Source organism: Bufo gargarizans, chromosome 8 (genome assembly GCF_014858855.1).
Source record: "Bufo gargarizans isolate SCDJY-AF-19 chromosome 8, ASM1485885v1, whole genome shotgun sequence".
In the NCBI taxonomy this organism is placed as follows: domain Eukaryota; kingdom Metazoa; phylum Chordata; class Amphibia; order Anura; family Bufonidae; genus Bufo; species Bufo gargarizans.
Genome location: NC_058087.1, coordinates 190,344,035 through 190,366,180, shown reverse-complemented (window position 1 = coordinate 190,366,180; position 22,146 = coordinate 190,344,035). Strand labels below are relative to the sequence as shown.

At 48.5% G+C, this 22,146-nt stretch overlaps 1 protein-coding gene across 2 annotated transcripts; it reads left to right on the top strand.

The window, feature by feature from the left end:
* Positions 1-927: 927 nt before the first annotated feature.
* On the top strand, positions 928-20,928 carry MGRN1 (mahogunin ring finger 1). Of its 2 annotated transcripts, none has more exons than XM_044303348.1 (18): positions 928-1,226; positions 7,228-7,318; positions 9,142-9,260; positions 12,996-13,084; positions 13,178-13,324; positions 13,419-13,536; positions 14,180-14,246; positions 14,354-14,397; positions 14,991-15,038; positions 15,554-15,622; positions 15,920-16,079; positions 16,198-16,307; positions 16,393-16,574; positions 16,655-16,772; positions 16,970-17,015; positions 17,103-17,189; positions 17,668-17,711; positions 19,770-20,928. In XM_044303348.1, exons 2-17 carry the CDS (start codon positions 7,231-7,233, stop codon positions 17,706-17,708), a joined length of 1,533 nt encoding a protein of 510 aa, XP_044159283.1. In that variant the 5' UTR covers positions 928-1,226; positions 7,228-7,230; the 3' UTR covers positions 17,709-17,711; positions 19,770-20,928. The 2 variants fall into 2 exon arrangements, with proteins under 2 accessions (XP_044159283.1, XP_044159282.1); XM_044303347.1 differs by lacking the exon at positions 928-1,226 and adding an exon at positions 6,320-6,472.
* Positions 20,929-22,146: the final 1,218 nt, after the last annotated feature.

Below are 22,146 nucleotides of genomic sequence, written 5' to 3'. Positions count from 1 at the left end.
GGGAGAAGGGGCTTAGGGGAGGTTGTACTGTGCGTCCAAGTGCAAAACATCACACGCAGATTGTAGGGGGGTACGTGAGAAGTTTTACTGTGCGTACAAGTGCAAAACAACACACAGAGAGACGGGGGGGTATGTGAGAAGTTGTACTGTGCACCCAAACATCACGGATCTGCACAGACTCGCACCAGACACAATAAATAGCAGCGCCTTATAGCGCAAGAGAAAAACAAACAAAACCCAAACCGAACACCCCGGTGGTCCGATTAGAAGTTGTACTGTGCATGTTTTAATGTGCGCAGGAAGTATTACTGTGCAAACACACAATGAGAAGTACCAGAGGGAAGGAGGTTGTACTGTGCATGTTAGTGCCATAAAGTGCACATGACGTCATCTCAGAAGTTGTACTGTGCATGTTGCAGTCAATACACAGGAGTGGTGCCGTATAGAGCTAGACAAAGTGGGGGGGTCATCATAGAAGTTGTACTGCGCATCTGAAGAGATCTTGAAGCGACAAGTGACCAGGCAATAAATACTGAGAAGGGAAGTTGTACTGTGCATTGACAGATGCAAAGCAAGCAGAGGTTGTACTGCGCAACATTCAGCAATATCTACAGGGAAACCCGCACTCCGCCTCAGCACAGCGCCGCGGACCGAGCACATGCCCTACTGACAGAAGACTACAACTCCCGGCATGCTCCGCTTTGTTTGTGTAGTGAGGTCATCACGAGGCCTCAGCCGGCAGCCAATAGCGGCGTTAGCTGAGGCAGTGTCAGGCCATATATGGTAAACATCCCGCGCACCAATAGCAGGGCAGCACCGGGCGGCGAGGGCGTGGCCTGGTGGCGATGGACGGGTCAGGCCAGGTTGGCAGGCAGTGTGGATTGTATACAGGGGTTTCCTGGGTTGGTCGGTGACGTCACGCGGTGGGTGTGGCCGGCAGAGCCCTGAGTGACCCCTGCAGCGGCCACTGAGTTCATTATGGAATTGTATTCTGAGCAGTTGTCTGATACAGGAGTATTATGATTACTGCTCTTCCGGCCACCGCCAGAAACTCCGAGAGTGCAGCACCGCAATATATCCAAAGCCCCATCACACTGACAGGGGTCTAGGGAGGGACCCAAGCAGTACTCATCACAATCCTGCTGGACCTTAGTGGAAACAGTCAGCAAGCCTGTAACCAGAGAACCCCTCCATGAGCTCCTATAATACAGCAGACCTGCAGAATAGTGAGTGCAGCTCTGGAGTATAATACTGGATAAGTAATACATGTACACAGTGACTGCACCAGCAGAATAGTGAGTGCAGCTCTGGAGTATAATACAGGATGTAACTCAGGATCAGTAATGTATGTACACAGTGACTGCACCAGCAGAATAGTGAGTGCAGCTCTGGAGTATAATACAGGATAAGTAATGTATGTAAACAGTAACTGCAGCAGCAGAATAGTGAGTGCAGCTCTGGAGTATAATACAGGATAAGTAATACATGTACACAGTGACTGCACCAGCAGAATAGTGAGTGCAGCTCTGGAGTATAATACAGGATAAGTAATACATGTACACAGTGACTGCACCAGCAGAATAGTGAGTGCAGCTCTGGAGTATAATACAGGATAAGTAATACATGTACACAGTGACTCCACCAGCAGAATAGTGAGTGCAGCTCTGGAGTATAATACAGGATGTAACTCAGGATCAGTACAGGATAAGTAATGTATGTACACAGTGACTGCACCAGCAGAATAGTGAGTGCAGCTCTGGAGTCATAGGCGTGCGCAGCCTATTGCATTAGGGTGTGCACCCTAAAGCACAAAAACACACGCCCCGCGCACGTGTGTATTTGTGTATTTATGTATGTATGTATATATATATGTGTGTGTGTGTGTGTATATATATATATATACACACACACACTGTATATATATAATTATATACACACACACATATACACACAGGCTGGGCCTCACCCTAGCATTGCCGTGACTCCGCCTCTGCGCCTAGGAACAATATATAGGGGGGGGGGCACATAATATACCACAGTCAAAAATGGGGGCGGGGGGCACTAATAATTTCCACCATATAATCATACTACTGAAAAAAACTAAATAAGTATATATAAATAAGATTACAAAATAGGAGAGTATTGCGGTATGCAGGGGTACCTTTTTATTGTACTATCCTAATACTTAAAAGACAAGCTTTCAAGAGTTTTCCTTTCTTCCTCGGTATTGCTTCATACCTGAGAAAGAGAGAAACACTCTCCAAAACTTTTCTTTAGAGTTTAAAGCAGTTTCAGCGCTATAATAAAATAATTTACTTACAAAAGAAGCCATTCAGTCGTCTGCTGTGCCGTCCTCTGCTTCCTTCCGCGGATCTTCCCCTCCTTTCAGTCTCTCCATAGTGCGCAGGTGCCCTGTTATGGGGGATATGTGTATGACACTGTTATGGGGGATCTGTGAATGACACACTGTTATGGGGGACCTATGGATGACACATTGTTATGGGGGATCTGTGTATGACACACTTATGGGGGATCTATGGATGACACAGTGTTATGGGGGATCTGTGTATGACACACTTATGGGGGATATGTGTATGACACTGTTATGGGGGATCTGTGAATGACACACTGTTATGGGGGACCTATGGATGACACAGTGTTATGGGGGATCTGTGGATGACGCACTGTTATGGGGGACCTGTGGATGGCACACTGTTATGGGGGACCTATGGATGACACAGTGTTATGGGGGATCTGTGGATGACGCACTGTTATGGGGGACCTGTGGATGGCACACTGTTATGGGGGACCTGTGGATGGCACACTGTTATGGGGGACCTGTGGATGGCACACTGTTATGGGGGACCTGTGGATGACACTTTTATGGGGGATCTGTGAATGACACATTTTTATGGGGGATCTGTGAATGACACACTGTTATGGGGGACCTATGGATGACACACTGTTATGGGAGATCTGTGGATGACACACTGTTATGGGGGACCTGTGGATGGCACACTGTTATGGGGGACCTGTGGATGACACACTGTTATGGGGGACCTGTGGATGACACACTGTTATGGGGGACCTGTGGATGACACACTGTTATGGGGGACCTGTGGATGGCACACTGTTATGGGGGACCTGTGGATGACACACTGTTATGGGGGGATCTGTGGATGACGGACACTTATGGGGGGATCTGTGGATGACGGACACTGTTATGGGGGACCTGTGGATGACACACTGTTATGGGGGACCTGTGGATGACACACTGTTATGGGGGACCTGTGGATGGCACACTGTTATGGGGGACCTGTGGATGACACACTGTTATGGGGGGATCTGTGGATGACGGACACTTATGGGGGGATCTGTGGATGACGGACACTGTTATGGGGGACCTGTGGATGACACACTGTTATGGGGGATCTGTGGATGACATATGACTGAGGAGGGCTATCAGGGGACTTTATACAGGGGTAATATAACTGAGGGGTATCAGGGTAAATTATACAGGGGTAATATAACTGAGGAGGGCTATCAAGGACATTATACAGGGGTAATATAAGTTATATTTCCTCTGTATAATGTCCCCTGATAGCCCTCCTAAGTTATATTACCCCTGTATAATAATGTCCCCTGATACCCCTTAGTTATATTACCCCCTGTATAATAATGTACACTGATACCCCTTAGTTATATTACCCCGCCCTGTATAATTTAACCTGATACCCCTCAGTTATATTATATAACTGAGGGGTATCAGGGTACATTATACAGGGGGTAATATAACTAAGGGGTATCTATCAGGGTACATTATACAGGGGTAATACAAGTGAGCAGGGCTATCTGGGACATAATACAGGGGTGAGGGGTAAGATAAGTTATATTACCCCTGTATAATGTCTGATAGTAGCCTAGCCCTCCTCGGTTATATTTCCCCTCATGTACCCTGATACCCCTAGTTATATTATCCCCTGTATGATTTACCCTGATACCCCTCAGATATATTATATAACTGAGGGGTATCAGGATAATACAGGCGACAACAGAGGATTCGTAGCACTGTGGGACGGGGGGGGGGGGGGGGGGGTACATACTACTTTTTTTATATGCCCAGCCCTCACCTCACCAGCTAGCAGACGGCCAGGCGCGCAGGCAGGGTACTACTATTCAGATGCAGCGTGACGTGACGTCAACGTCAACTCAGCCTGCGCCGCACAGCACGCACTCCCTCTCTGCCTCTGCCGGGTCCGGGACTCCGCCCCCTATTTGAATACTAGCCACCGCCCGCCGGCAGCCCACAGCCAGATATTGTAAATGAATCGACAGCGCGGCGGGCGGCGGCAGCCAGCAAAACAGACAGGGAAATAGGCTGGGGGGCAGTGCGCATGGAGGTGACGAACCTATTAGGGTGTGCCCAGGCACACCCGGCACACCCCGTGCGCACGCCTATGTCTGGAGTATAATACAGGATGTAACTCAGGATCAGTATAGGATAAGTAATGTATGTACACAGTGACTGCACCAGCAGAATAGTGAGTGCAGCTCTGGAGTATAATACAGGAGGTAACTCAGGATCAGTACAGGATAAGTAATGTATGTACACAGTGACTGCACCAGCAGAATAGTGAGTGCAGCTCTGGAGTATAATACAGGATGTAACTCAGGATCAGTATAGGATAAGTAATGTATGTACACAGTGACTGCACCAGCAGAATAGTGAGTGCAGCTCTGGAGTATAATACAGGATGTGACTCAGGATCAGTACAGGATAAGTAATGTATGTACACAGTGACTGCACCGGCAGAATAGTGAGTGCAGCTCTGGAGTATAATACAGGATGTAACTCAGGATCAGTACAGGATAAGTAATGTATGTACACAGTGACTGCACCGGCAGAATAGTGAGTGCAGCTCTGGAGTATAAGGCTGAGTTCACACGAGCGTGACAGATTTGGTCCGGATGCGTTCAGGGTGCGTTCAGTTAAACTCGCACCATTTTGCAAGCAAGTTCAGTCAGTTTTGGCTGCAATTGCGTTTAGTTGTTCAGTTTTTTCCGCGCGGGTGCAATGCGTTTTGATGCGTTTTTCACGCGCGTGATAAAAAACTGAAGGTTTACAAACAACATCTCCTAGCAACCATCAGTGAAAAACGCATTGCATCCGCACTTGCTTGCAGATGCAATGCGTTATTAACGCAGCCCCATTCACTTCTATGGGGCCAGGGCTGCGTGAAAAACGCAGAATATAGAACATGCTGCGATTTTAAAGCATTGTAGAACTGATGCATGAAAAAAAACGCTCATGTGCACAGCCCCATTGAAATGAATGGGTCAGGATTCAGTGCAGGTGCAATGCGTTCACCTACTGCATTGCACCCGCGCGGAAATCTCGCCCGTGTGAACTCAGCCTAATACAGGATGTAACTCAGGATCAGTACAGGATAAGTAATGTGTGTACACAGTGACTGCACCAGCAGAATAGTGAGTGCAGCTCTGGAGTGTAATACAGGATGTAACTCAGGATCAGTACAGGAGAAGTAATGTATGTACACAGTGACTGCACCAGCAGAATAGTGAGTGCAGCTCTGGAGTATAATACAGGATGTAACTCAGGATCAGTACAGGATAAGTAATATATGTACACAGTGACTGCACCAGCAGAATAGTGAGTGCAGCTCTGGAGTATAATACAGGATGTAACTCAGGATCAGTACAGGATAAGTAATGTAATGTATGTACACAGTGACTGCACCAGCAGAATAGTGAGTGCAGCTCTGGAGTATAATACAGGATGTAACTCAGGATCAGTACAGGATAAGTAATGTATGTACACAGTGACTGCACCAGCAGAATAGTGAGTGCAGCTCTGGGGTATAATACAGGATGTTACTCAGGATCAGTACAGGATAAGTAATGTATGTACACAGTGACTACACCAGCAGAATAGTGAGTGCAGCTCTGGAGTATAATACAGGATGTTACTCAGGATCAGTACAGGATAAGTAATGTATGTACACAGTGACTGCACCAGCAGAATAGTGAGTGCAGCTCTGAGGAATAACAAGTATGTGACTCTACATTATCCCATGTAGTTATAGATCGGTAAGGAACATGTTAATACATCAACCACGGACACTTCCAATGATCCAAGGTGATAACAGGCTTCCGACCTCTGTACTATAGAAATGAATTGACACCAGAATGGACTATTCCAGCGTGTACCCCCATTCCTCTCACTTTTGATAGGGTCCAAGGTATTGTTTTCTTTGGTGACGCTCGTCAGCTGTGAGGACGTCGCTGTGCATCTCGGGAATGGTAGTTGTTATTGCTTCCTCCTAAAACGCTGTGCGCTGGTGACGTCACTACGTAGGAACTACAGCTCCCGGCAGTCATTGCGGCTTAGCGGTGGAATCTCAGGGATCTGTAGAGGAAAGAGGCCCAGAAACCGATAAGAAGAGGCTCGTAGGTATGTCTCCCCGTGTGAGGCGCGGCGGGATCGGGGTGCGCGGTGTGAATGTGTCCCCGTATAGCTGGTGTGTGAGCGACGTGCGAGCTAGGTGTGCTGTAGTACTACCAGTCCCAGCATAGCCTGACAGACAGGCGGGGGAGGGGCACACTACTGAGGGCTGACTGTGGCCTCGGCAGATCCAATTTTGGGACTAAAAACACAAAATCAATAAATGAGGAATAATTGGTGAAGTTTTGCCCCTCAGGGGGTGACTGGTGGTTTTTGGGGTGAGGCTGGGTGGCTTCAGATTAAACTCTGTGTTTCCATGGCGATCTATGGTCTTGCCAACTATTTGCTGGTGACCGCAAGTGAGGGGTTAACAACACTGGTCGTCTACAATGGTGCACTTAGTGCTTGCTGTCAGTGAATGGGAACACAACCACCTTTCCTGACTTGATCCTTCTCGCCGCTGAGGGTTTGTTACTGTTGTATCCAGTCTAGACAATGCTCTGTTACCTGCGCTGATACACTGTGACGACCCAGAGTGAGTTCTGTGCTGCAGTGGAGCGGGGTTACGCCCTGTGCCCGCCACATATGCCCCCGCCAGCCCCCACTACATTGTGCAGATTTCCCTTTAGCGGATCCCCCTAGCCCCCGCGGCCTGTGTCTGAGACCTGTATACTGTGCAGCTTTTCTTAAAGGGGCGGACCGCCGCGGTCAGATCCGTCTCTCCGGTCGCCGTGACTCACGTGTTTGACGCGTCTTTCTCTTAGATCATGGGGGCCGTCTGGGGTCGGAGGATCGCAGGTGTAGAGGACATCGACATCCAGGCAAATTCCGCCTACCGCTACCCCCCGAAATCTGGTGAGTGCCCTGCTCTACATGGTAATGATGGGGGTTATAATCCATACACAGGTAGGTGAGGATGATGATGGGTGCGGTCATCACCCAGCACAGGAACCTAAGTTCTACAGGTCCGATCCTTTGTGTTCTCGGGACTGAAGCTCAGGCCAGGAAGTCCTATGACCTGATGGAGAAGACGTGCATGCTCGGCCGAGCCCGCTGCGCATGCGTCAGGAGGAAGAGCTGCAGCCACAGCTATGTCAGATGTATGGCCACCTTACCGGGAGAGCTGTCAGTCACACTGTAGCTCCGCCCACATTCAGCCGCTCGCTTGTGAACACTGCGGACAACACGGAGGGGAACGCGGAACAGCCGGTGACTTTTATTTTTTAGATTTTTTCATCATCGCCTTATAAGAGCTATAACTTTTTTATTTTTCCATATAGCTGTATGAGGGCTTGTTTTTTGCGGGACAAGTTGTAGTTTTTAATGGCGCCATTTTGGGATTACGCACAACTTTCTGATTAACATTTATTAACTCTTTCTGGGAGGGAGATGGGAAATACAGCAATACTGCCGCTGCGTTTTTCCATTATACATTTTGCAGCGTTCATTTTTAGGCATAAATAACATAACTTTGCTCCTGGGTCAGTACGATTACAGTGATGCCAAATACTCATAGTTTTTTTCTTTTTCTTCGTTTTACTACTTTTGCACAATAAAAACCCTTTTTAGGCCTCGTGCACACGGCCGTTTCCTGCTGTTTGCGCGCCTCCATACCGCCACGGCCGTGTGCATGAGGCCTCAAAAGAAAAAAATAATAAATCTTTTTGCATTGCCGGCATCCCAAGACCCATAACTTTTTTTTATTTTTCTTTCTACGGCGTTGTGTGGGGGCTTGATTTTTGCGGGATGATGTGTAGTTTTCGTTGGTATTATCTTGGGGTAAATAACCCTTTTTGATTACTTTTTATTCATTTTTTTTTTTTTTTTTAATGCGTTCACCGTAAAGCATAATTTACATGATACATGTGTAGTGCGTGTCATTACAGACGCGGAAATACTAAACATAGAGGACGTTTTCTGTTAGCAATTTATTTATTTTTTACATTGAAAAGTGTATTTTTTTTTTGGGGGGGGGGAGAAGCGTAATTTTCTTTTTTTGGAAGAATTTATATTTTTTTTTTTTAACCGTTTACAGGGACTATAACAGGCAATGTTTTGATGGCTTCTACAATACAATACACCATTTCTATAGTGCATTGTATTTTAGTGTCGGTGCTATACTGACAGTGACCAGCAGGCCGTGCCAGAGAGGTGTTAGAGGCAGGCCTGAGGCCTACACTAGGTCTCAGCCTGCCTTCACTGGCATTGGCACCCCGCAATCATTTGCAGGGTGACTAAGGGGTTAAATAAGCTTTATACTGATGACCTATTCTCAGCATAGGTCATCAATATATTATTGTTGGGTGCCACTGGTTTGAGGCCGTGGTGCTCCAGTGAGATCTGCGGTCTCTTCCTATTCCAGTTAAGTCACATGACCTGGACGCATCTCAGCCCCATGGAAGTGAATGGACCTGGGCTGCAGTACCAAACACGGTCACTATACAATGGGCGGCGCTGTGCTGGGAGAGGAGGCTGCGGCACTGACGGGAGCTCCGTAGCCTCTTCAGACGACAGAGCGGTGGGGGTCCTACTCCCCCATAGATCATCAGTATAGAACACCGGAAACCCCTTGACTTGTACACTTTTTATATTACATTTTTCTTTTTTGGTGAAATTTTTCTATTTTCAAATTAGTGAAATTTAAAAAAAGATTTGTATTTTTTTTCTTCTTTCTCCAGGAAACTATTTTGCCAGTCATTTCTTTATGGGAGGAGAGAAGTTTGAGACCCCGCACCCCGAGGGTTATCTGTTTGGGGAGAATAGTGACCTCAACTTCCTGGGAAACCGCCCTGTTCAGGTAGGTCCGATGTCTAACCCTGGGTTCACACCTGAGCGTTTTACAGCGCGTTCAAACGCGCTGTAAAACGCTTAAGACATGAAATCCAATGCTTCCCTATGGGAATGGTTCACACCTGGGCGTTTTACAGCGCGTACGAACGCGCTGTAAAACGCCCGACGCTCAAACAAGTACTTGAGCTTCTTTGGGGCGTTTTGACGCGCGTTTGTGGCCATAGGACACTGCAGTCAATGACACAAACGCGCGTCAAACGCGCGTTCACTATTACAAAAACGCGCGTCAGAAACGCGCGTCAAAAACGCGCGTTTGACGCGCGTTTGGGAAACGCTCAGGTGTGAACCCAGGGTTAAAGGGGCGGCTCTGTGGAGCCAGTGCTTAGAGGGACCGTTCTGTTTAATGTCGATAAAGTTTAAACTTCATGTATAGCGACAAACTGTAACTTTTAGAGACTTTGTATCTCAATTCATCACTGTGTGCAAGATCTCTGCTTGCTTTCAGTAAAGGAAGCAGTCATTGTTTACACACCAAGGCTGAAAACCCCTCCTGCTCACACTGGGGCACAGCTTGCTTCAAGAGATCTGTGATACGCTTGTCACGGATGTTCCCGTGGCAGGAGATCGGTGAGACTGGCAACACGTGGTTTGATCTGACGTGTTTTCCGATCAATGACGTCTGCGTTTCTGGTGCTCGCCGCACCTTCTCTCCCCAGGTGTCATTCAACCTTCTCTGTTTATAGTGGCTTCTCCCACAATGCTGCGCGGTTTATAGCTTCAGCTTCTGTTTGGACCTTTGGATAGATTGTGGTTGGATCTCGGCGGAGTTCCTGCTGCTTCCATTGCTCCTTTGAAGTTAAAGGGGTTCTGCACTTTGTTTAAACTGATGATCTATCCTCTGATCGGCGGAGGTCCGACACCCGGGACCCCCGCCGATCAGCTGTTTGAGAAGGCAGCAGCGCTCCAGCAGCGCCGCGGCCTTCTCACTGTTTACCGCTGGCCGAGTGACGTCATGACTTGTATCAACTGGCCTGGGCGCGGCTAAGCTCCGTTCAAGTGAACAGAGCTTAGCCGCGGCGGGGGTCCCGGATGTCGGACCCCCGCCGATCAGAAGCTTACGATCTATCCAGAGGATAGATCATTAGTTTAAACAAAGTGCAGAACCCCTTTAAGGCCTCCTTCACACGGGCTTCAGTTTTTTTGCCCGGATAAGAGCCGGGTGCGTTGCGGGAAAATGCGCGATTTTTCCGCGCGAGTGCAAAACATTGTCATGCGTTGCACTTGCGTGAGAAAAATCGCACATGTTTGGTACCCGAACTTCTTCACAGAAGTTCGGGCTTGGGATTGATGTTCTGAAGATTGTATTATTTTCCCTTATAACATGGTTATAAGGGAAAATAATAGCATTCTGAATACAGAATGCATAGTAAAACAGCGCTAGAGGGGTTAAAAAAAATAAATTAATAATAATTTTTAACTCACCTTAGTCCACTTGATCGCGAAGCCCGGCATCTCCTTGTGTCTCCTCTGCTGAACAGGACCTGGGGTGAGCATTAAATAGAGGTTAAGGACCTTTGATGACGTCACTCTGGTCATCACATGGTATGTCACATGATCTTTTACCATGGTGATTCACCATGGTAAAAGACCATGTGATGACCGGAGTGACGTCATCAAAGGTCCTTAACCTCTATTTAATGGTCACCCCAGGTCCTGTTCAGCAGAGGAGACACAAGGAGATGCCGGGCTTCGCGATCAAGTGGACTAAGGTGAGTTAAAAAAAAAATGTTTTTAACCCCTCTAGCGCTGTTTTACTATGCATTCTGTATTCAGAATGCTATTATTTTCCCTTATAACCATGTTATAAGGGAAAATAATAATGATCGGGTCTCCATCCCGATCGTCTCCTAGCAACCGTGCGTGAAAATCGCACCGCATTCGTACTTGCTTGCGGATGCTATGCGATTTTCACGCTTCCCATTCACTTCTATGGGGCCTGTGTCGCGTGAAAATCGGACAATATAGAGCATGCTGCGATTTTCACTCAACGCACAAGTGATGCGTGAATATCACCGCTCATGTGCACAGCCCCATAGAAATGAATGGGTCAGGATTCAGTGCGGGTGCAATACGTTCACCGCACGCATCGCACCCGCACGGAAAACTCGCCCGTGTGAAAGGGGCCTAAGTCTTTCCTTTCCCTTTTGTATTTTGTTTGGGTTCTGTGTGTTGCATTTCCCTATTGTTTGTATTAGGCCTGTAGGAGACTTGTTTGTCCTTCCTTTTGGGGGAACAGGTAGTCTTGTCCCTGCCATAAGTGCCAGGCTCCTAAGGACTCTAGGTATTCCTGCGTATGAACTCTCCTACCTCTGGGGTCTGTTTATACTGGTAGTCAGTCAGGATTTTGGTTAGGGTTTTCACTAGTAAGTGTCCGTCTTCCTTCCCTAGTTCTCAGGCATGATTCCCTGTTCCCCCCCCCCCCCCCCTTCCCTCCTATGCTCGGGACGGACCTTGCGCCTGCGTGACGACGCCGGGACGGACCTTGCGCCTGCGTGACGACGCCGGGACGGACCTTGCGCCTGCGTGACGACGCCGGGACGGACCTTGCGCCTGCGTGACGACGCCGGGACGGACCTTGCGCCTGCGTGACGACGCCGGGACGGACCTTGCGCCTGCGTGACGACGCCGGGACGGACCTTGCGCCTGCGTGACGACGCCGGGACGGACCTTGCGCCTGCGTGACGACGCCGGGACGGACCTTGCGCCTGCGTGACGACTCCGGGACGGACCTTGCGCCTGCGTGACGACTCCTCGACGGACCTTGCGCCTGCGTGACGACGCCTCGACGGACCTTGCGCCTGCGTGACGACGCCTCGACGGACCTTGCGCCTGCGTGAGTAGGATGTCTCTGGAGCTTTTGGATGTAAAACGGAATGGTCTCATTCACTGACAGCAAGCAGAGATCTTCAAGGTATATTAGGACATTTTATTAGTACTACATGGAACCCCTTTTAATTAGAGAGCAGCAGGAAGGACACGTCCCTGTTATTGTCACGCTTCGGTGTGGGAGAGAAACACCACACCGAGCATTGGAGGGAACAGGGAATCGGGCCTGAGAACTTTAGAAGGAAGATGGACACCTCACAGTAAAACCCTAACCCAAATCCTGACAGGTTACCAGTATGAACAGACCCCAGATGTAGGTGAGTTCATACGCAGGAATACCTAGAGTCCTATCAAGCCCCATAGGACCCTGGTATTAATGGCAGGGACGAGACTACCTGTTCCTCCAAAAGGAAGAATGAACAGGAGTCTCCTACAGGCCTAATACAGACAATAGGAAAATGCAACACACAGAACCCAAACAAAATACAAAAGGGAAAGGAAAGACTTAACTTCAAAGGAGCAATGAAAGCACCAGGAACTCAGCAGAGATCCAACCACAATCTATCCAAAAGTTCCAAACAGAAGCTGAAGCTATAAACCGCACAGCATTGTGGGAGAAGCAACTATAAATAGAGAAGGTTAAATGACCCTGATAGCCACACCTGGGGAGAGAAGGTGCGGCAAGCACCAGAAACGCAGACGTTTGATATAAACGGAAAACATGTCAGATCAAACCACGTGTTGCCAGTCTCGTCTGTCGCGGGAACGTCCGTGACAGCTATGTGTTCTGCAGAGTGCAGGCTGCTGTTTATGGCGGCCTATATTGTGCTTCTCATGTACTTCCCTCTCTTCCCAGTTCCCGTATCTGACCCCAGCACCCCATGAGCCGGTGAAGACCCTGCGCAGCCTGGTGAACATTCGTAAGGATTCGCTGCGTCTCATCAGGTAACAGTCACCTTACAGCGTCGCTGTTGTGGCACTGCTGCGCCCTGCGCTGTACCGCTCATGGTCGTATCGCGGTGATCTGTGTGTTTCCAGGTACAAGGAGGGAGCGGACAGTCCCATCGAGGATGGCGGGAAGCCCCGGGTCTTGTACGGTCTGGAGTTCATGTTTGACGCAGACGCCCGCGTGGCGATTACGGTTTACTGCCAGGCTAGCGAGGAGTTTGTTGGGGGGATGGCGGTGTAAGTACAACCAGGCTGGAATCGTGAGTGACCTCTGCAGGCAGAGGGACGGTACTGCAGCCTCCTCTCATGTTCTCACTTGCATCCCTCACAGGTACAGTCCCCGCAGTCCTGCCCTGCAGTCTCAGACCGTCTACTATAAGCGAGGACTGAGCCAGCACTTCTCTCTGCCAGCTTTTAAAGTGGACTTAAATGACTGGAAGGATGAAGAGGTGAGCGATGCAGAACCTCTCCTGCGGCGGACCAGCTAGACCCCCGACTGTGGGGACCCCCTCATTCCTCAGACAGAAGGGGCTGCGGCACTGGTTAAAGAGTAACCAGTTTTCATCTACTGATAGATTGGTGGCGAGGTCTAATGACTGGGACCCCCACCTGTTATGTACCCCCCCACTTTGAAAGGAGTGGCTATCGAACATATGATACCTCTCCATTAAAAGTCTGTGGGACTGATGGAGGTGGTCGAGTACAGCCCTCAGACCCCGAAGATCTGGCGCATATCACATACCGAGTGGATGGGACCTCATTATACCTACACCCCTTTTCATTTCGGGGGTATCAAGGCTCCTGTTCTCTCGATTGGTGGCATCTCCAGCGTTTTGGACCTCCACCAATCACTTGCCTATCCCCTACCCCTTTACGCAGTGCAGCTCATTCAGTTTGTCCCTTTCACTTGAATGGGTGCAGTTGACTTGCTCTGTGCAGCCCGGTTCTCGTCCACATGGAATAGTTGGAGGTCCCAGAGTTAGGACTCCCAGTGATCCGGAAACTATGGCATGTGCTAGTGATGGGAGTACACCACTGATTATTTTTTTTTGTCTCATCCCAATGTTTTTTTGTTTTATTTTTTCTTCCCAGCTGAACTTTGACCTTGATAAAAGTGTGATTCCTCTGGTGATCCAGGCTGTCGTGGCTGAGGGTGGAGGTAAGATGGAATTGCTGCACGTGGATCAGAGACTATTAATTACTATTTAGGGGGGAATATTATAAGTGATTAACATGTCGTTGTTCACACCTCTCTATTTTGTACAGAGGGATCAGGACATGCTCATGTTGTCTTGGCTGCATTTGAAAAGGTAAGACACCAGGTCATGACCACATAACCTGAGCTATAGCCGTCACTGTATCCATGGCTTAGAGCCTGAACTCTGTCCATCAATGGACATGTATCCCGGGGCTAGAGCTTGAACTCTATCCTTCTCTGGACATGTATCCAGGGGTTAGAGCCTGAACTCTGCCCTTCTCTGGGCACGTATCATGGGGCTAGAGCCTGAACTCTGTCCGTCAATGGACACGTATCCCGGGGCTAGAGCTTGAACTGTATCCTTCTTTGGACACGTATCCCGGGGCTAGAGCCTGAACTCTGTCCGTCAATGGACACGTATCCCGGGGCTAGAGCCTGAACTCTGTCCGTCAATGGACACGTATACCGGGGCTAGAGCCTGAACTCTGTCCTTCTCTGGGCACGTATCCCGGGCTAGAGCTTGAACTGTATCCTTCTTTGGACACGTATCCCGGGGCTAGAGCCTGAACTCTGTCCTTCTCTGCACACGTATCGAGGGGTTAGAGCCAAAATGATATAGTTCCTTTAGACAGATTTCACTAGTAGGCAGCAGATGACTTTCCAGCACCGCTTCCTGCACCGTCCTCTCTTTTCTCTTCTTTGCAGCACGTCGATGGCAGCTTCTCAGTGAAACCTCTGAAACAGAAGCAAATAGTGAGTAAAGAAACGGATCATGTCTGTAAACGTAATGTGTGTAATGGGTGGGGCGGACTGACTAACCTGGAAGTCTCCAGACAAGGTCCTTACTTTTGGAAATGAGCGTCACAAGGGCTGTTAGGGCTCATTCACACGACCGTATATTTGTGTCCGCATCCATTCCACAATTTTGCGGGAACAGATGCGGACCAGTTTGTTTCAATGGGGCCGCAAAAGATGCGAACAGCACACTATTCCGTAGCCCCTCAAAGAAGATGGAGCGTATCGTGCGGACAAGAATATGCATTTCTATCACATTTTGCTGGCCATTCCATTCTGCAAAATGTGGAACGCAGACAGCAGGTATCCGTGTTTTGTTTTTTCCACAATTTGTGGACAGCAAAAAAGGATATGGTCGTCTGAATGAACCCTTATGGGGTGGGGACCTCCTGGGGTAGTGTTAGGACTATTATAGGACTCAGTAGCGGTTACCTGGCTGCCATTACTGACCATCATGGCGGTGTATGTTACAGGTGGATCGTGTCAGTTATTTGCTGCAGGAAATCTACGGCATTGAAAACAAGAACAATCAGGAAACTAAGGTAAGTCTGTGCCACGTGTCATAGAGATGAGACTGAATGCTGTAAAAGGAGGGCTTTGCACGGGTGGGCATTGCATGTCGCCAGGACTCTCACCAATAAGACAAATGAAGGGGCAGGACACTGTTGGAGTCACGTTCTCCCTCATGTGGCAGTATCTAGTACTGCAGCCACAGTCACTTGGACAGGTGTTTCTGGTAATGCAGCTCCAATCGCCCCCCTGTGGACATGGCGCTGCCCCCGGGACACTCCGCGATCTCAGATTAATGGCCGATCTTACACAAAACTCTTTCTCTGCAGCCCTCAGAAGACGAGAACAGTGACAACAGCAACGAGTGTGTCGTGTGCCTCTCTGACCTGAGGGACACGCTGATCCTGCCCTGCCGACACCTCTGCCTGTGCAACTCGTGTGCCGACACCCTGCGCTACCAGGCCAACAACTGTCCCATCTGCCGACTACGTGAGTCACCCCACCACTAGGCTAGGCGCTCGTGCCATCAGCGGTTTGCCGAGCAGTGCCCCCCATACACATAAATCCGATCTGTGCTCTCCTGTTTAGTGTATATCGTGTTTTACAGCTTTTCGCGCCTTGCTCCAGATCCGCGCAGTGCGCCGGAAGCCGGGACCCCTCCCCCCCATCTCATTCAGCCCTGTGCTGGCCCAGACTCTGGACCACGATGACAACTCGGTAAGTGGCCGCTCTCGTCCGTATGTATTTCTACAGATGGACACATCTGGCAGTTTTATTATATGGCTCTGTCATTATATCGCAGGGTGCAGATAACATCCCTCCAGGGTTTGAGCCCATCTCTCTGCTGGAGGCGCTGAACGGGCTAAGGTCTCCCCCCGCCAGTGCCCCCCTGTATGAGGAGATTCCTTACAGTGATGGTCTACCTGCCCGGGCACCGCCAGACAACTCCCACCCCAAAAACAAGCACATAAAGACTCCAGACAGGTGAGCGCGCCCCCTGCCTCTGTTTCCCCGTGTATCCCTCCGGGCTCTGTATTAACACTTTCCTGTTCATGGTCCCACAGTGGTCTGCGTTCTCCCTCCTCACCCATCCATGAAGAAGATGAGGAAGTGACGGGACCCTGTGACAGCGAGAGGCCGGGGTTACTGGGGTCGCTTAGCAGGGACTCTTCACAGATAGAGGTGGGTGGTAGTAGTCTCGCTAGGATCCTGGGCGTCACTCCGTCCCGATTCAAGTTGGACTGAACCAAACGACAAAAGGGGTGGGGTTTATGTAAATTGTCTCGACAAGGCGCATTTCTGTCCTGGACAGACTGGGGGTGGGTCTTGGTATGTGTGCCATAGGCTGCCGCCATGTTTGACTCTCTGCTGTCTTGTAGAATATCTCCTCTGCTGACACTCCGGAGATCGTCTCTGCACATCGAGGTAGGAAGCCTCCATCGTCCTGGACTTCATATCATCTTGGGCTTTTGTAATTAACACGTCCTCACATAGTGTCCTTCTCTTCCGTAGGATCTCGATCACAGTCTCAGATAGATGAGCCTCTCGAAAGTCCGGAGACTCAAGAGCTGAAAGAGGATGAAGGCCAAGATGTGTCGCGTGAGTCTATCTGCGTGTGAACCTGTGTGTACAAGAGGGGTTGTCAGGCAGATCTCTCCTCCCCAGCCCCAGCAGGAAATCCCAGCACCATTATATTGCTTTATTACATTTAGCTGAATGTATCAGAAGCCAAGTGTGGATTTATTCACCCGCCATGTGAATGGCGTCTAAAAACAAGATCAGATCCTGTCTGACAAACACGGTAATAACTAATCATCTAACAACTTGCCTGCCTAATACCTACTAAGGCCACCTGACCAAAAAGAAGTTAGAGTTTTGATTGACTGGTCTGTTGTATCTTCATATTGATGCTAACAGCCAGCGGCGCCACCAGTATGACCGTTCCCGTACTACTATTACAGAGTCACGTGTTACCTGCAGCTTCTATATGTTCTGAGGACGTTCCTTTACTACACGTGCAACTTTTTTTGCGTCGGACTCTTGTGTTAATGACCTGATTCTTCTCTGTTCCCTGCAGCGCTGGGTCCTGATTCCTGTTCTATCGGGATTGATGAGTGACGGGTGAGTGGCTCCAGATATATGCGGGATAATACTGGAGCATGGGGGATAATACTGGAGCATGGGGGATAATACTGGAGCATGGGGGATAATACTGGAGCATGGGGGATAATACTGGAGCATTACATGCCCGACAATCTGCATAATGTATTACTGAGCTCTGGAGTATAATACAGGATGTAACTCAGGATCAGTACAGGATAAGTAATGTATGTACACAGTGACTGCACCAGCAGAATAGTGAGTGCAGCTCTGGAGTATAATACAGGATGTAACTCAGGATCAGTACAGGATAAGTAATGTATGTACACAGTGACTGCACCAGCAGAATAGTGAGTGCAGCTCTGGAGCATAATACAGGATGTAACTCAGGATCAGTACAGGATAAGTAATGTATGTACACAGTGACTGCACCAGCAGAATAGTGAGTGCAGCTCTGGAGTATAATACAGGATGTAACTCAGGATCAGTACAGGATAAGTAATGTAATGTATGTACACAGTGACTCCACCAGCAGAATAGTGAGTGCAGCTCTGGAGTATAATACAGGATGTAACTCAGGATCAGTACAGGATAAGTAATGTATGTACACAGTGACTGCACCAGCAGAATAGTGAGTGCAGCTCTGGAGCATAATACAGGATGTAACTCAGGATCAGTACAGGATAAGTAATGTATGTACACAGTGACTGCACCAGCAGAATAGTGAGTGCAGCTCTGGAGTATAATACAGGATGTAACTCAGGATCAGTACAGGATAAGTAATGTAATGTATGTACACAGTGACTGCACCAGCAGAATAGTGAGTGCAGCTCTGGAGTATAATACAGGATGTAACTCAGGATCAGTACAGGATAAGTAATGTATGTACACAGTGACTCCACCAGCAGAATAGTGAGTGCAGCTCTGGAGTATAATACAGGATGTAACTCAGGATCAGTACAGGATAAGTAATGTATGTACACAGTGACTGCACCAGCAGAATAGTGAGTGCAGCTCTGGAGTATAATACAGGATGTAACTCAGGATCAGTACAGGATAAGTAATGTCTGTACCCAGTGACTGCACCAGCAGAATAGTGAGTGCAGCTCTGGAGCATAATACAGGATGTAACTCAGGGTCAGTACAGGATAAGTAATGTATGTACACAGTGACTGCACCAGCAGAATAGTGAGTGCAGCTCTGGAGTATAATACAGGATGTAACTTAGGATCAGTACAGGATAAGTAATGTATGTACACAGTGACTGCACTAGCAGAATAGTGAGTGCAGCTCTGGAGTATAATATAGGGTGTAACTCAGGATCAGTACAGGATAAGTAATGTATGTACACAGTGACTGCACCAGCAGAATAGTGAGTGCAGCTCTGGAGTATAATACAGGATGTAACTCAGGATCAGTACAGGATAAGTAATGTATGTACACAGTGACTCCACCAGCAGAATAGTGAGTGCAGCTCTGGAGTATAATACAGGATGTAACTCAGGATCAGTACAGGATAAGTAATGTATGTACACAGTGACTGCACCAGCAGAATAGTGAGTGCAGCTCTGGAGTATAATACAGGATGTAACTCAGGATCAGTACAGGATAAGTAATGTCTGTACCCAGTGACTGCACCAGCAGAATAGTGAGTGCAGCTCTGGAGCATAATACAGGATGTAACTCAGGGTCAGTACAGGATAAGTAATGTATGTTCACAGTGACTGCACTAGCAGAATAGTGAGTGCAGCTCTGGAGTATAATATAGGGTGTAACTCAGGATCAGTACAGGATAAGTAATGTATGTGCACAGTGACTGCACCAGCAGAATAGTGAGTGCAGCTCTGGAGTATAATACAGGATGTAACTTAGGATCAGTACAGGATAAGTAATGTATGTACACAGTGACTGCACTAGCAGAATAGTGAGTACAGCTCTGGAGTATAATATAGGGTGTAACTCAGGATCAGTACAGGATAAGTAATGTATGTACACAGTGACTGCACCAGCAGAATAGTGAGCGCAGCTCTGGAGTATTCTATCTGGCTTATTAATATTTTTTATTTGTTTTGCCTCCAGATTTCACTTCCAACCTAATCAACGAACAAATTCCTTCTCCCTGCCCCTTCATAGGTTCTCAGCACTGGGGTAATCCGGGTTGGGGTTCAATCCCCTCTCCAATCATCTACATTCCAGAGGGGCCGGTAGCGAGGCCCCCCTTCATTGTATCTCACTTTGTGGACCGTCTGACCGGCATTCTACACTGCGATGTGCCAGGCTATATATAAATGTCAGGTTTAGTGCCCGCTTGATGTGCCATGTGACAGTATATTGTAGACGTGCCGGCCTTGTGTGTGTGCAGCCGTGAGCATGGCATGTAATGTGCCAGCCTGCATGTTTGCATTGCAGTGTACACATATCGGTAGCACTTGCCGCCATGGCTGCCGCTGTGCCACTCTGCCACTCTGAATGTCTCCCTGTAGGGGTCAGCCCCGACTCCACATAGCTAACGGTACATCCCAGGCCCTGCAATGCACAATAGAAAGTAGCCTCAAGGTCTGGGGCGCCATGTTCCTACTGCGTCCTTGGCGCGATTGGTTTCAGGACATTAAATGGCTGCCTCTGAGTTCTTGAGTCGTCTTCTTCTGTGAGGTTGTTTTTAGTCTTATTCCGCAATGTCGTGTCCAGATCGTTGACTACGTCGTTTATACAGAGATGTATGGCTGCTTTATAGGTAGGCGGTGTAAGTAAAAAGCTAAGTGACGACCGCTGTAGTGTCCACAATGTTGGCCATACTGGTTGTCACCCAGAAAGCAGGTTTAATGGTAAATGTTGAGCTACTTGATGGAAGACGACTCAAGGATTCATGCTTCTTGGAGGAATTTTTAAACAAAACGTGTTGCACCTTAGAGGAGGCCTCAAAAACGAAATGGCGGTGTTCAATGGATATAATACCGCCACTCACTGTTATCTCAACCACATCGACCATTGCAAATAACCTGGAACGCGTTCAGTAAAGCTGCCGAAGAGGCCCGAGCCTTAAAGAGGACACTAACAGAAGCGGCCATTAACCCTTTAGGCTGCCTGGTTGAATGTCTGTCCACGGTGGGATTGTCTGTCCGTGTACTGACCACAGGACGGTTAAAACGGCAACTCCGGAAGATGACTGTTTGTAAAAATGATTTTTGTTCATTTTAACGAGAATATGTTAAAATAAAAGATGAAATTCTTGACAAAACTTCAGTGTGGTGTTGTTTTATGTCCGGTCAGGGCTGTGACCAATCACAGTCACCGTTGTTCAGCAGTGACAATGAGGCCTCCTGATGGACCAATCAGCTGTCAGCAAGTGAAGGAAGGGGCTAAATGACATGTTCTGGGCAGGGGTGGAGTCTCTAATGAATATTCATGAGCAAGTATTGTAATTAAAGGGATCTTCCCAATAAGGATCGGGGGATATCTTATCAGTGGAGTTTTGACTTCCGGGACCCCTCTGATTATGAGAACGGGGGCCCGTGTTCCCATATTTGAATGGAGTGGTGGTCACGCATGCGGACTACATATGGAGTTTTAGGAGAACACAGGTCCCTGTTCTCATGATTGGCATGGGGCCCCAGCATTCAGACAGTTATCATGCGACAACCCCTTTTAATGTTCATCTATGATACCTCAAAGACAGAGGGGCCCCAGATAGTGTTTATATCAGTGGGTACAATCACATCCCCTAAATTATTATTTATTATTATAGCTCCATTCCTTCCATAGCGCTGTACATATGATAAGCGGTGCACATACATAATACAGACAATTCCACTAAGCATAAACAAGACGAGTTACAGACTGGTACAGAAGGAGAGAGGGCCCTGCCCGTGAGGGCTTACTATCTACATGGTATGGGAGAAGGACACAGTAGGTGCAGGTGAAGCTGGTCATGGCGGTATAGAGGCAGCAGGGTCACGGGTTGTAGGCTTGTCTGAAGAGGTGGGTTTTCAGGTTTCTTTTGAAGGATTCCACTGTAGGTGAGAGTCTGATATGTTGGGGTAGTGAGTTCCAGAGTCTGGGGGATGCACGGGAGAAATCTTGGAGTCGATTGTGGGAGGAGACGATAAGAGGAGAGAAGGAGGTCTTGTGAGGATCGGAGAGTGCGTGTGGGGATGTATCCGGAAAGTAGCTCAGAGATGTAGGGAGGGGACAGGTTGTGGATGGCCTTGTATGTATTTGTTAGTACTTTGAAGTGAATTCGCTGGGCAATGGCGAGCCAGTGAAGGGATTGGCAGAGGGGAGAGGCAGAGGAGTAATAAGGTGAGAGGTGGATTAGTCGGGCAGCAGAGTTGAGGATAGATTGGAGAGGTGCGAGAGTGCTAGATGGAAGGCCACAGAGGAGAATGTTGCAGTAGTCTAGGCGGGAGATGATGAGGGCATGTACAAGCATTTTCGCAGATTCAAAGTTAAGGAAAGC